Source organism: Cheilinus undulatus, linkage group 8 (assembly GCF_018320785.1).
Source record: "Cheilinus undulatus linkage group 8, ASM1832078v1, whole genome shotgun sequence".
NCBI lineage: Eukaryota > Metazoa > Chordata > Actinopteri > Labriformes > Labridae > Cheilinus > Cheilinus undulatus.
Genome location: NC_054872.1, coordinates 15,859,348 through 15,873,275, shown reverse-complemented (window position 1 = coordinate 15,873,275; position 13,928 = coordinate 15,859,348). Strand labels below are relative to the sequence as shown.

Sequence of the window (13,928 nt, the reverse complement as noted above, 5' to 3'; positions counted from 1 at the left end):
ATAAAGGGATAAAAGCTACTTTAAAATCCAGAAAATTGAAACTGCTATTGTTCTCCAGAAAATATTTTGGAAAATATTATATGTTTTAATTTGGTCTTATTGATTTAATACTGACCAGCTGTCAGCCCTCAAAAATACTGTATTGTGAGACAAATAGTGCTTTGCTTGTATTTTTAATTCAGTGATTTGACGTTTACAGGTCTTTGATATTTCATTTTAAATTTATCAGAGTTTTAGTGTAGATAAAACCATCTTGGATGACCTTATGGAAATTTACCCTGACATGATGCCTTTAATTTCTACAGGTTTAAAGGAAGGGGTTTCAGTTGACACTGAGTGCAATATAATAAGTGTCTTTCTTGGACAAACTTTTTCAGGAAGACATTATGATAAGAATAGCACATTCTCTCCTTCCTCTATCTCCTTCATATCTCTGTCTTCATCATAATGATGGAGTATATTGCATGAGCCACTTGTTTCTCACCACATGTAAGGAAATCTCACTCACCCATCTCTCTCTCTCCTTTAGTCTCCCTCTCTTTTGCTTTCTCTGTGTAGTTCCTGGCAGGGCTACAGTCTATTAAACACACAGACAGTGGGGGCTCCCCCGTGGGCTCATTAGTGAGCTGGCCCGTGCAGCATGGGGAATGCTGGAACAGACCATTCTTCTGATTCCCGAAGGGGTGCCGGAGGATTCATTATGTTGTCTTGCTACGTTGTCCCTTGGTGTTGAATGCACAATATGATGTCTCATATTGGATTAATAGGTAGGATATTTAAGCAGTTATGATTTGAGTCCCCATGTGACAATAAATAGAAAGTATCCTTGATTTTTAGATAGAATGTTAAATAGCCAGGGATCATGCAAAGCCTGGCGATCTTAAATATCAAGGAGAGACTCACAAGTCACAATTTTGAAGGTTCACTTGACAGTTTTTGTAAACATAGGGACATTATTTGTTGTTGTGGTCATTTAAAGAAATGACATTTGTTAAATCATATTTTAAAACAGCTGAACTGAGGGTACATTAAAAAGCATGGCTTAACGCAGAGATAACATCTGTGATCTCTGACAAATGAGTTGTAGAAAGATTGAATAAATGTTAAATATGATTTATTTTCTCTTTCAACTTTTCATACCAGCTGTATATCCAATTCGACATACATTTATACCCTTTGTATAGCATAATCTACATCTGCTGACAGTCTTTATTATGAGAATTATGCTATGATATTAAAGCCTTTTAGGAGCACAAAGATGTGACATTTAAGTAGTTTATTCCACCATATTCAGCTGAAAACTGTGCCTGCTCACTGCGCACACAGATGGACAGAAAATAAGTTTGCTCTTTAAAACATGTGAAACATCTGGGGTCATTATCAATGACAAAACAAAGATGTATGTAAGGAAACAAACTGAAAACTTTATAAAGTGGTTTTTAAGCCTGTAGGGATAAGCTTCATATTGAAAAGACACATTTTCAGTGAAGTTTTGGTGTATTTTCTGGATTTTGCCTTAAGTGTGTCATTTGGTAAATATTATACAGTGGATATACAGTATGTTAATTCTTGCACAGTGAATGCAGATATATATAAGTGGCATAAAACACTTAAGTATTGTAGTATGTTGACTTCACACCACCTGTACCACTCTTCACAATAAACAGTAAAACCTGTCAGTGAAATTAATGTTTCAGCTGTTAATATGAACCGTCACCAGAAAATACCGTTAACTTCATTTATGAAAGGCTCCATTGTATCTCATATCTGGGGAGAGTAGGGTCTGCGTGATGTAACACAGTGAAACACAATAATAACCTGACAGAGGCAATCACTTCTCTCCTACTTCCTGTCCTTCTCCACAATGACTTTCCTGGAAAAAACTCATTTCCTCAGCCACAGAGATTTCATTAGCCTGGCTCTATTGTCTGAACGCAAACAACTGTTCTCAGGCAAAGGTGTGGGCACATACAGTATACACATTAGCAAACACACACAAACACTTGCACGCTAGCTCAAACACACTCACATAATCACACACACAAATGCACAGCCTCTCTCTTTTTGTATTGAGGTGATGTTGAGAGCTAATCTAATTGTCAGGTTGTGATTGTGTTAGCTCTTTGTTCATTTTTGCCTTTTGGTTTGTGACATTTTTCAGTGATTGACTTTCAAGTGTGTAACTTGCCAATGAACCAGAAAATGTGTTGCTCAAAATTGTGTTATATTTTGTGAAAGAAATATTTTCAAATCAGAGCACTTTGATATGATTTGCTTGTTGGATGCAGGGATATACCAGTACAACATCTACTATTTAAAAATGAGCGACATCTAATACATGGTTATCTGGATGATACATATTTGACTCTGCCCTTGTTAATGAGCATCAAAGGCTTTGCAGCAACATATTGTAGAACAAAATTAAGGTCTTGTGGTCTTTGTTGTTGATTTTTAAAATTGTTAATATACCAGAGAGAGTCACTGACATAAAAACCACAATGTACTGTTGAAGAATTACAGCTGAAAGGTTTTTTATAATTTCATACCCCCAGATCTTCCTAAAGGATAGTTTTTAGTCTTTGCCTCAGGTTACCTAAAAATCCTAAATAACAAGTTCCCATAATTTGAATATTTCTCAGGCAAAGATTCCTGGCCAGTATTCTCGTTGTTATTTTTAATCTTTATTTTATTTTTTTATTTATTTAATTTTGGTCTTCAGTGGAGAGAGATTTTGGCTTTTGGAAAGTTTGCAAAAACAAGTTTTCAGTACTTTGTAAATCACTTGGCTGGATATATTTTTAAATGTATGTGTGCTCAGGTGTTTTTTTTGTGTGTGCCTGTTCAACAGGATGACTCCATAGTTCATCACATGGCTGCAAAAGCCATCGAGAACATTTCTACCGCTATCTCTGACTGCTTCCACCCCATGGTAACTCCAGAGATAGGCTCCGCCCTGTGGTACCTGTTCACTCACTCCGCTGTGGAGGCTGTCAGAGTCACTGCCATCTCTGTGAGTTCACATGCATGCAAACACACAGACACACACACACCCCCACACACACACCCCTCCCCACACACACTGTCATGTGTGTAAAGCTATATGAATTAGGGTTCGCTCAATTATTAAGGCTGATATTTGGAATTTGGTGGATTATCTGTAACAATTTTTTATTTAACCAATTATTACCTCTGCCAAGGAGGTTATGTGATCAGCAGGGTTTGTTAGGTTGTTTGGTCTGGATCACCGTCTGATCCAGGAATTTTTTTAAAGGATTCTTTACTGTTGGGAGATAAGGCTAATGGTGGAGGTCTGCGCTATCCGAGCGCTTTTTTAATTTATAAAATTAATTTATCAAAGAGGGCTCAACTGTGGCATTGTTTTTTTTCACTCGCCACAGTCTCATCCAATGTGTTGCCCACAATATTATCTGATTGGGCAGACGTTACACAGGTACTACCCAATCAACACTGGTGCCTGGTGCCACTGACACCATCAGCCATCTGTTTTTTAGCTGCTACTGTGTTGCACTGTGCTGTTTCTTGTGTCAACAGAGCTAATGCTAAATTCTTCATTTTGAATAATAATAATAATAATAATAATAATAATAATAATAAATTTATTTATAAAGCGCTTTCAGTCATAGAGTGCTGTACATAGAGATCAATTACATGTAGGGCCCTATGATTGCTGCATTAACGTAATCACGGACGGAATCGCGGAATTGGCCAATAAAAACGGAATCTACTGTTTAGCGTGGAAATTGAATGAATTTGAATGAATTTGACGGAAATACTGTGTTTTTTTTGTTTTTTTTTTAGAGGAATGTATACGTATGGGCAATATGTTCTGGGGCATTACTGAGGTGTGGCACAACTTGTGCCTCACTTCACAAACTCTCACCCCACCCCTTCCTAAACTAGAAAAGCACTCGGAGAGCGCAGACCTCCGCCATTAGCCCTACCTCCCTGTGGTGAAGAATCCTTTAAAAAAAATTCCTGGATCCATCCCCATGTGCCCCCCCACCACAGCATTCGCAGATTACTCCCTCCCCGGTGGGGTTGACACGCGGTGAGGCAAAGCATTGGCTTTACTATGGGTGGACTGTTATGGTGGAAGCATTGACTGCCAGTGCTAACAGGTGCACTGACAGTCTCACCCATGGTCTCACTGGATGACTGGAAGTCATGGCAGAGGGTGAATATTCCTCTCTTCCTCCCAGCATTGTGAGTATTCTCACTACAATTTGCTGTCTTTCTCTCTGTTACACTCTGACTCGTCTCCTTGACTGGGCATTCGTCTTTCAAACTCTATGAACTCCAAGACTTTGAATAGAAACATCCAAAAACTGCTGCTGGGATTGAAGTTACTCATGTCCGCCAGCTCCTGGTGTAAAGTGGTAACAGCGCAGACCTCCGCCATTAGCCCTACCTCCCACTAGTAAAGAATCCTTTAAAAAATTCCTGGATCCAGACGATGATCCGGATCAGTCCCAAAATCTAATCAGTTCATCCTTATGCCATTTCTGACATTTCCTGAAAATTTAATGAAAATCTGTCCATGACTTTTTGAGTTATGTTGCTAACAAACGAACAAACAAACAAACAAACCCACCCGATCACGTAACCTCCTTGGTGGAGGTAACAATAACAGCATGTCAAAGCAGCTGCACGAAACACTGTGGATATGTCTTAAAATGTTGGAAATATCTGACTGTTACACTGGTTATAATTATTTTATATCAGGGTTATCCAAACAACGGCTCCTGGGCCAACGGTGGCCCTTTTTGAATACGTTTAAGGTTATTTAATTGGTTAACATTTTATTCATTTAACTGATATCATAGGGCCCTATATATGTTTTGTTAATGTAATTTTACTTTTGTCACATTAAGTATATGTTGTTTGTCATAATAAATGAACGTAAGTTCTAAATACCAGTTATCGGTATCATGAATGATTAATAATCTATATTGATATTGGCCTAGAAAAACTAATAAACCCACATATGATTACCCAAAAATCTCAATCTGGTCTACAAACAGACAAGCAGCAAACACACATGAACTGCCAATGCTGTGTCAGTTAACTCAAGTAGAACTTGTTAAAATTTGTAAATAAACTGATAAGAAACATATATAGGTATGTGTAAATGTACATTGAATTAACCTACATGAATTCTTTTGGATCCCTTTATGTGATGTGGCTGGATTTACAAATGAATGAATAGATGATTTGTTGCTGTTATATGTTAGGGGCAGTAATATATATATATATGTGTGTGTGTTTTTTATGTTTTTTTTTCCCTTATTTTAAAGCCACTTACTCTCAATCAAGGGCAAATGCAACATATTTATCTGTGGCGATGTCTCCAGTCTCTTTCTAGACTAGCCCGGGTGGTCCCAGCAGTCTTCTTGGCAGTGATTGACACATGTGGCCCTGCAGCTATTTTGGAGGGTGTTGCTGGAGCAGGGGCCAAGGTGCAGCAGCACCTGCTCACTGCAATGGCTAGTGCCCTTCTCACCTCACGCAGCCAAACAAACCGGTTCACACAGAACAAGGTACGTCTATTTGCAAATTGATTTTAGAATATCTTGCAAAATGTAAACACAAACATGTACAGATTTTCCCTGTTGCACAGATACACCATAAAACAAACAACTTTGTTGTTTCAATATCGTATTTTATTTAAGTTACTGAAGAGAAATACACTGAGGGTTTGTTTCTGTGTATCAATACTGAGAAGGACGGAATTTTGGAGAGGTTGATGAGGAAGTGACATTTCTACTGAGGTTTTAACTCAAGGAGCAAGAAATGAAAACACAACAACATAAGGAATAAATGAAACTATCTCCACATTCTTTAAATCTTTATTTCGTGATTCCTCTCTTTTTCTCTTGTCACCGTCTCCCTCTTTCTCTCTGTCTATCTTTCTTTCTTCCACACAGTTCATGAACTAATGCTGAACTGTGCATGAACTAATTTGTCAGGAATTACTTACTTAATTTTTCATAAGACAGCCCATCTAGTGTGTGTGCAAAGTGCTAATCTTGGTAATGCAGAAGGGGCTAAAATTGATTTGAAGGTTTTTAAGTTGGAGTCTGGCATTGGTAATTGACTCTGAACTGAATTTATTTGCATTGAGCATTTCCAATTTAACACCAGAATACAAACTTAGTACTTCAACTCTGCTCTAATTATACACTGATATGCATTCACCCTCTCTCCCTCCCCCCTCTCTCTCCCCTGGCACAAAGACAGACAGTCCAAGAGTTTGTTTACACAGAACTCTGTCTGTTTATGTGTGTGTGAGTGTTTGTGCTCGTATACATGTGAGAGAGTGATTGTTTGCGCGTGTGTGTTTTTGTGTGTATGGGTGCATGGAAATGCGCTAATTTGTAGAGTGTGTCAGTATCTGGGCTAATTGGCTGAATGAATGTGCTGCAGCCTTCTACTTCAGCAAAGCATTATGGGTAGTGGGGAGGGACTTATCAGCCAGGCACACACTACTGGGCTTTGAAATTAATTAACTTTCTGTGTCTCCCCATACACACTCAGGCATGCACATTATTTCACATTAAGTCACAAACACAGTCAGTGTGTATGGTGTTGGTGATAATGATAATGGTAATGAATGTTGGCCACTCATACATTTTTCCAAACCGTTTTCGCAGCTGAGTTTATACTGAGTGAATGGATGTCTAAAGTAGCTGTAGGCATACAAGTTTCTCTCTGTGTGTATGAACTTGAGAAGTGTGTCCAGTGTGTGTGTACAGTGCGTGTTTGTGTGTATTTTGTGTGCATGTCATGTGATAATATGGAGTCTGAGCTGATTAAGTTTAAGCCTGTTTGTTGTCGCAGTGACAGAAAATCTGTTTTTTTCTGGACACCTTAGGCCAAATGTTAAATTGAATAATTTCGTATTCATTTGAATATATTACATGGATATACTGCTGTTGTATCTTTTGATGAGATAAACTTTGAACATAGCGCAGTATACAGTCGGCATACACTTTCTTCCTTCATACTTCTTATCAAGCCACCACTGTATGTGTGGTACAGTGCTGCATTAACATTTATATGATACTTTCCAGTGGTAAAATCTGCTCCAAACAGCTGACTTGTATTTACATCAACAAAACGTGTTTTAGACTGTAAAACAGCAGAAACATCCACAACCTGTCAAGAACTTTTGCCTTATTCATGTGTATGTTTATGTCTTGTAGGATTTGTTGTTGAAGGTGCTGCGTTTTCTAGAGAGTCCATCCACAGTAACAAGAGCCAAAACATTTCTACTGCTTCTTGTGCTAATACAGGACAACACATACACGCTGCTGTACTGCTGTCAACACAGGTAAGTACACACACTGAGACATATGTGTGAAAAGGGATATACAGTACATGCACTCACACATAGAGACAAGGCATCTTCCTCATTAAAACAAGATTAAACATACTGCTAGACTGTTGTGAAATGTTTCAAGCCCCAAAATCTAGAAAATAGCTCACATGGTGTCACTTACTTGACTGAATTTGGTGGCTGTGACTCAGCGGTAGAGTTGGATGTCTCCTTGGGCAAGACATTGAACACCAAAATGTTCCAGCTGCTGTATGAGTGGTGTAAGAATGGAATAAGTTAAAAATGTTGGACACTTTACACAGACCTTAGACCAGGGCTATTTATTTACAAATTCAACTGGGCCAAATTTTAAAATCAAGAAATGTAGCAGAGTTGGGCATGTTTGGCACCCAGTAAGCAGCTAGTAATGTCAAGTTTGGCACCAATACAGATAAATTTGATGAAAAAAAAAAAAATGCACTTTTCATTCATAGTCTCCCTTTTAAATTTGGCAACATGATAAAAGCACTTCAAAAGGTGCATAAAAACACAACAACAGAGCTGTATTTGAACATAACCTGAAGCAGTAAAAAATGTTTTTTTTTTCACTTGAATAAAAATAAAATAAATAGAATGAAAAAATGAAATTAAATACTGTAAATAAAATTTTGGTAGCATCTTACCCAGGCATATCTTAAAGTGCATAAAAACTAAATTTGCACACTTGCAGCTACAGTTGAAAAGGATATGTTTTATACTTGGTATTTTGGGGCTACTTCTGTCAGCATCTCTAGCCATACTTCAAAACAACGCAGTTCATTGTATGTAGACTGCTGCTAGGCTACGCGGAGAGTTGTATTTACGGTCTGAAATACTGTGGGAATTTATGAAAACTAATATCTCTGGCATGACCACAGGCTGGGCCACTTGGGGGTTGGTTCTGGTTCATGTGGCCCTCGAGCCGCTAATTGAATAGGCCTGCCTTAGACAGTGAATTTGTCTTATTTCAGATCAAAAATACTTTACTTTATTTGTACTTCTTGTTTCAAGATACTCAAGTAAACTTTTGCGTTTTTTAATGTTTTTTACTTATAGCCCCAATTACAAAAAAAGTTGGGGCACTGTGTAAAATGTAAATAAAAATATAATGCAATTATTTGCAAATCTCTTAAACTTATCTTTTGATGGGTAACACATCATATGTTGAAACTGAGACATTTTACTTTTCATGAAAAATACTGACACAGTATTTCAATTTTGATGGCAGCCGCACATCTCAAAAAAATAGGAACAGGGCCATGTTTACCATTGTAGATAGTCCCCTCTTCTTTCAACAACAGTCTATGTGTTGGTTATAAGTGCTGTTGTGATGGATGCAGTTTTAGCATTGTCCTGCTGAAATATGCAAGGCCTTCTCGTAAAGAAATGTTGTCTAGCTGGGAGGATATGTTGCTCTAAAATCTCTATATTCTTCTCAGCATTTATAGTGCCTTTCCAGATGTGTAAGTTGTCTATGCCACAGGCACTAATGCATCCCCGTACCATCTTGTCAGTGCTCTTGAAGTCCACTCCTTGTGAAGCTCCCCCAAATTCTTGAGCAGGCTTTGTTTCACAATCCTTTCAGAGCTGTGGTTATCCCTGTTGCTTGTGTACCTTTTTTTTTTTTTTTTTTAACCACATTTTTTCCTTCCATTCAACTTTCCATTAATTTGCTTGGATACAGCACTCTGTGAACAGCCAGCTTCTTTAGCAATGACCGTTTGTGTCTTACCCTCCTTGTGCAATGATTGTCTTCTTGACATCTGTCATGTCAGCAGTCTTCCCATGATTGTGCAGGCTACTGATCCAGACTGAGAGACCATTTCAGGGCTCAGGAAACCTTTGCAGGGTGTTTTTAGTTAATTAGCTGATTAGAGTGTGACACCATGACTCTCCAATATTGAACTTTTTTACTGTAAGCCATTAGAATCAGAATTTAAAAAAATAAACACTTGAAATAGATTAGTATATCAGTGTGTAATGAATATATCCACAGATCTATATCCTGTTTTTTAAGAAGGTTTGAAGCCTCAACTATGATTGCATTTTGTCAATTAAAGAAACATTTTGTTAAACTGCACTGCACAGGAACAGATGGATCCAGCTTCAGAAGAATGTGTAAGTTTCTTCAAATGTTGTATACCCCTCTGCATCCTCATGCCTACTGTGCTGAGTAAAGGCCCAGTGAAGCTCATTCATGACTAGGGATGGGGATCGAAACCCGGGTCCATAAGGACTCGGTTCTGTGTCTTTGAAATACCCGAAAATCAATAATGTTTCAGCTTATTGATACTGTTATCAAGTCTCACAGGCTCTGTGACGTAACATCATTTTAAGATATAACTGTTGTAAAAACATACATCAGTTCTTTCAAAGGAAACATAAACTAAAAGCACATCAATATTGTGCATCACCGGAATGTACCTTCTACTGTCGGCTTGAGGAAAAAAGACACTGCCTGCGAGACGCATGCAATCATATCCGCCTGCTCTGGTAGTAACATGCTCTCATACCCCTCTCTTTAGCTGCTTCAGAACAGTTTTCCTCTTCAGCTGCTTAGATAAATGCTGAAACGTGCTCCAAAACTTTGTAGCAATTCCTGTTTGTTAAAAGTAGTAATCCAACTTAGACATCCGTGGTGGAATCGGCAGAATTGAAGTTCATCAGCGCACTTAACAAGCTGGAAGACGGAAAATGTGATGCGTTCAGGTAGCCTCAGTAAATTAGATGACTGTATTCTATATGATGTGTTAAAATGTCACATAAGAATGAGAAAATTTAGTTTTTGATGAGAAACTTTAATAAATACAGTTGTGAATATGAAGAATGTGTTTATATTTGAGGGATGTAAAATAGATGTGACAGACTGAATCATAGTTTTTTAACTCACGCTCTACTCAGCTAAGACCACTTCAAGTGTAAATATTTGTCTCCTTTTTGTTTTTCCACCAAACTGTAGAAAAGTATTGATAGTGGTATTGATAAGGACTTGGATCAATAAGGAGTATGGATAAGGGTATCAATATCAATAAAAATTAACGATCCCCATCCCTACTCATGACTCCATGTGGTTTGTCAGACTGCTGGCTAATTAGTGTGTTGGTTTAATGTATTTTCTCATGTTCACATACAGTATACACTGAACTGTCAGAAAACAAATAAATAGCATTTGCCAGTTCTGTTTCAGGGAATTTCCCTTTTTTTTATGCAGCTCTCTTACCCAGCTTCATATAGGTAAGACCAAATCCCATCGGAGTGTCTTTGCAGATGTGAATGTGCATGTATGTGTGTTAAGAGGGCTGGCTAAATTGTTCTCAAGGTTTGGAAGTTTTAGCATTTTTATGTTTGTACTCAAGCTACCACAACATGTACTTTAGATACACTGTAAAAAAAGATACACCATAAATAATCAATAAAATTGAGGCAACAGATTGCACACAATATGATTATCTAGATCTAGATATATTTTTTGTGTTGACTGAACTTAACATTTTTAAGTAAACACAGATGAATAATACAGATAAGTTTAACTTAATAATTTTGTGTAGAAGGTGCTAATTTTTTTAAGAAAAGCCAACTAAACCTAGGTTAACCAGACTCAAATGAATGGAGTTGAATTAACTCAATTTTATCAATTTTAGCAGTTGCACAAAAGAAATTTGCCTCAATAAGTTGACTCAACTTATTATTTTTAAGTAATTCCAAATTAATTTACTTATAGTTTTAGCTCAACAAATAAGAGGTATATTTATCATCATAGGTAACTGCTTATCTTATAATGTTAAATAGTACTCAATGATAAAGGTTGTTTTTATGTTATCATTTCACCCAAGGTGGATTAACTTACGCAATCATTTACAGCAGTGACTGTTGGCGATCCACTGAGCCAGTGGCTTAAGTTTCACCAAGGTCAATCTACTATTCAATAGCCATTAACATTTACAACAGTAAGATTGCCCCCTATAGGTGGGACCTCTTTAATTGAGAGGGCAACTTCACTCATGGTGCATTCTGTTGAATTATTTTATCTAACCCTTATTTAACCAGAAGAAAACCTCATTGAGATTAAAAATCTCTCTTTCAAGGGTGTCCTCACCAAGACAGCGCAAGACACGCAAACTGCGTGCATACAGGTTTAGTGCCCAAAGGCATTCTGGGAAAACTGCAGATTTGTCATAACTCAAATAATTTGAGTAATAACCTAGTGTTGGCTACGTCTTGATATCTATGGCTATAACCTTATAAAAACAGCTATATGTGTTCAAAAAATACTTAGAACAGAAACTCATTTAACTTCCTGACACAAGCTTCACCACCAAAAACAGTAAATCCCAAATGGGTAGGTAACTGCAGGGCTGAAAATGTCCTTGGAAAAGTGTAAATCCCAACCAGGAAAGAACAAAATGGCAGTTTCTCCGTGCACATGCTCAGACAGGGCAGTATGTGGTCCTCATTTGAATACAATTTTTTTATGTTCCTGGTACACATTTAAATCAACTAGCCTGAACACATTTTTAAGATTACTTTTACATAATTAAAATCACTTTAGTTTAACACATTTTTTACATTATTTTAACACATTTCAAACCAACTTATTTGAACAAAGTTTTATTATGTTACTTTTACACAATTAAAATAAATTCATTTGAAATGGAGACAGCACATTTTGAAATTAGTCAAAAAATATAAGCAGGATTAAATTACACATTCAAATTAGTGAAACAAACTTAATAATTATATGTTATAAATACTAAGAGTCAAAATCTGTTTTTACAGTGTAGTATCTATGTAAGGGTTTATATTTTATATTTTATATTGTCAAGTTAATGCTTGCAATGCTGTTGGTTTGAGAGTTAATTGTCATTGATTGATTGACTCCAGTTTTTCATCCCGCAATATTGGCTGAATCTGTAAAACATATTTGAATATGGAAGTGATGTGTCTACTTAACATTTTTGGTTGATGCTGAGGTCAGCCCTACACGTGGCTCTGTATGTGTCTCTGATTGAGTGACGCTACTTTCAGAGCCATACATTCAGAGTTGCACTATGGGCTGGCTTTCGTTGTGCAGAAAGCCATCAGTAATGGCTGCCTCCACTGCGCTAAATACCGCAGATATACAGTAGCTTTAGCATTGGGTTCATTTTACTAGAGCTGGACCACGTTTCTGTATGAATTAAAGAATTAAAAAAGACCCTAAAAGCTTTCAATGTTGGGAAAAATGTTTTCACTCTTCTGCTGATCTGCATTGGCCTGAGTATGTGTTGTGGGGAAAGGGTTACTTGTTGTGTGAATGATTGTATACAATAGCTGCTAATGATTAGCCCAGAATTCGCCACAGCGGCACTTTGGTCTGAATGTTTATTTTAAAACAAACGAATATTTACTTTTAAAACAAATGCTGAGGGCAACACTGAAAGTTTTACATGACGGAAAAGATGTTTTCGCCCTTCTCCCACTCTGTTTCAGCATGGGTATGTGATCACTGCGGTTACTGTTTTCCGGTGTATCCAGGGGTTGCAGCTGCGGTAGCCCTTAGCTCAGTTGTAGCTGTAGGAAAGTTGCAGTTTAATTGGAACTGGCCTACACTTCTTTTTAAAGCAAGCGCAAAGAGTCACACCGAAAGCTTGTCTTGGCACAGAAGTTTTTTTGCACATCTCCCAAGTGGCCTTGGCATCAATTTTACATGAAGCTGTGCTATTCACAATTTAAGGCAGGGTGGCCTGCACAAGACTAGCACATGCATACTACATCATTTGTCGCTCTGGTAGCCTGTCATGAATGTGACGGACAGTACGCTCCTCCAATCACCTTCTGAAGATTGTCTGAAAAGTCCTGCCCTTCCCTAACACTTTCTATGGAAGCATTCTCAGATGAGTAAAATATATTGTGTAGATCTGGCATGTCAGGTTAGTTGTTTCCTGCTAACAGGGCTTTGTGTTTTAAACTTTAAGGCTCCTTCAACTCTCAACCCACAGACATAAGGGACAGCACAATTACACACCCCATAACTAACCACTCTGCAGAACACACAATTCAGTCTGGCATTTCAACAGGCGTCCCAGATAATTACGGTCAGCCATACACTAGGTTTAACTTAGTCTTGTTTGGTTGATTCACAGTTACAGGTCATAGATGCCTGTCCTCTTAAGTGTATGTCATCCCATCAGCTGATCACATCTGACCATGCTTACACCATCCAGAAGCTCTGTTTTCTCCTGTTCCATCAAAGGTGCAAGACTGGCATTTCTGTATAAACACTGGAGAGTACTTTCTATTTTCTGTTTTTAAATTAGCACCTTTATGTGGGCTTAGAGAAAAAAAAGCTTAATTTTTCCATTGAACCAAGGTAGCAAATGGTATATAATTATCTTGGTTGGATATATTTTTTATATTAACCAACACATTTGGCCAAACTTGCTTTTGTGTTTGATGTTAAAGCACAGATTTCGCATTCTGTTATAGCACTGAGAGATTGCCTTTCCACTCATTTGTCTGTTATTTAAAGCTGACTCTTGAAGAAGGGAGACTTCCCGCACAAAAATGCTGCACT

At 37.6% G+C, this 13,928-nt stretch overlaps 1 protein-coding gene across 2 annotated transcripts in view; it reads left to right on the top strand.

The window, feature by feature from the left end:
- Positions 1–13,928, top strand: part of ulk4 (unc-51 like kinase 4) — a 129,240-nt gene that overhangs the window by 36,240 nt on the left and 79,072 nt on the right. For both annotated transcript variants that reach the window (XM_041792526.1, XM_041792525.1), the window contains exons 20-22: positions 2,849–3,010; positions 5,373–5,558; positions 7,224–7,351. In XM_041792526.1, the coding sequence (XP_041648460.1) occupies positions 2,849–3,010; positions 5,373–5,558; positions 7,224–7,351 (476 nt within the window). The remainder of the gene's footprint in view (positions 1–2,848; positions 3,011–5,372; positions 5,559–7,223; positions 7,352–13,928) is intronic.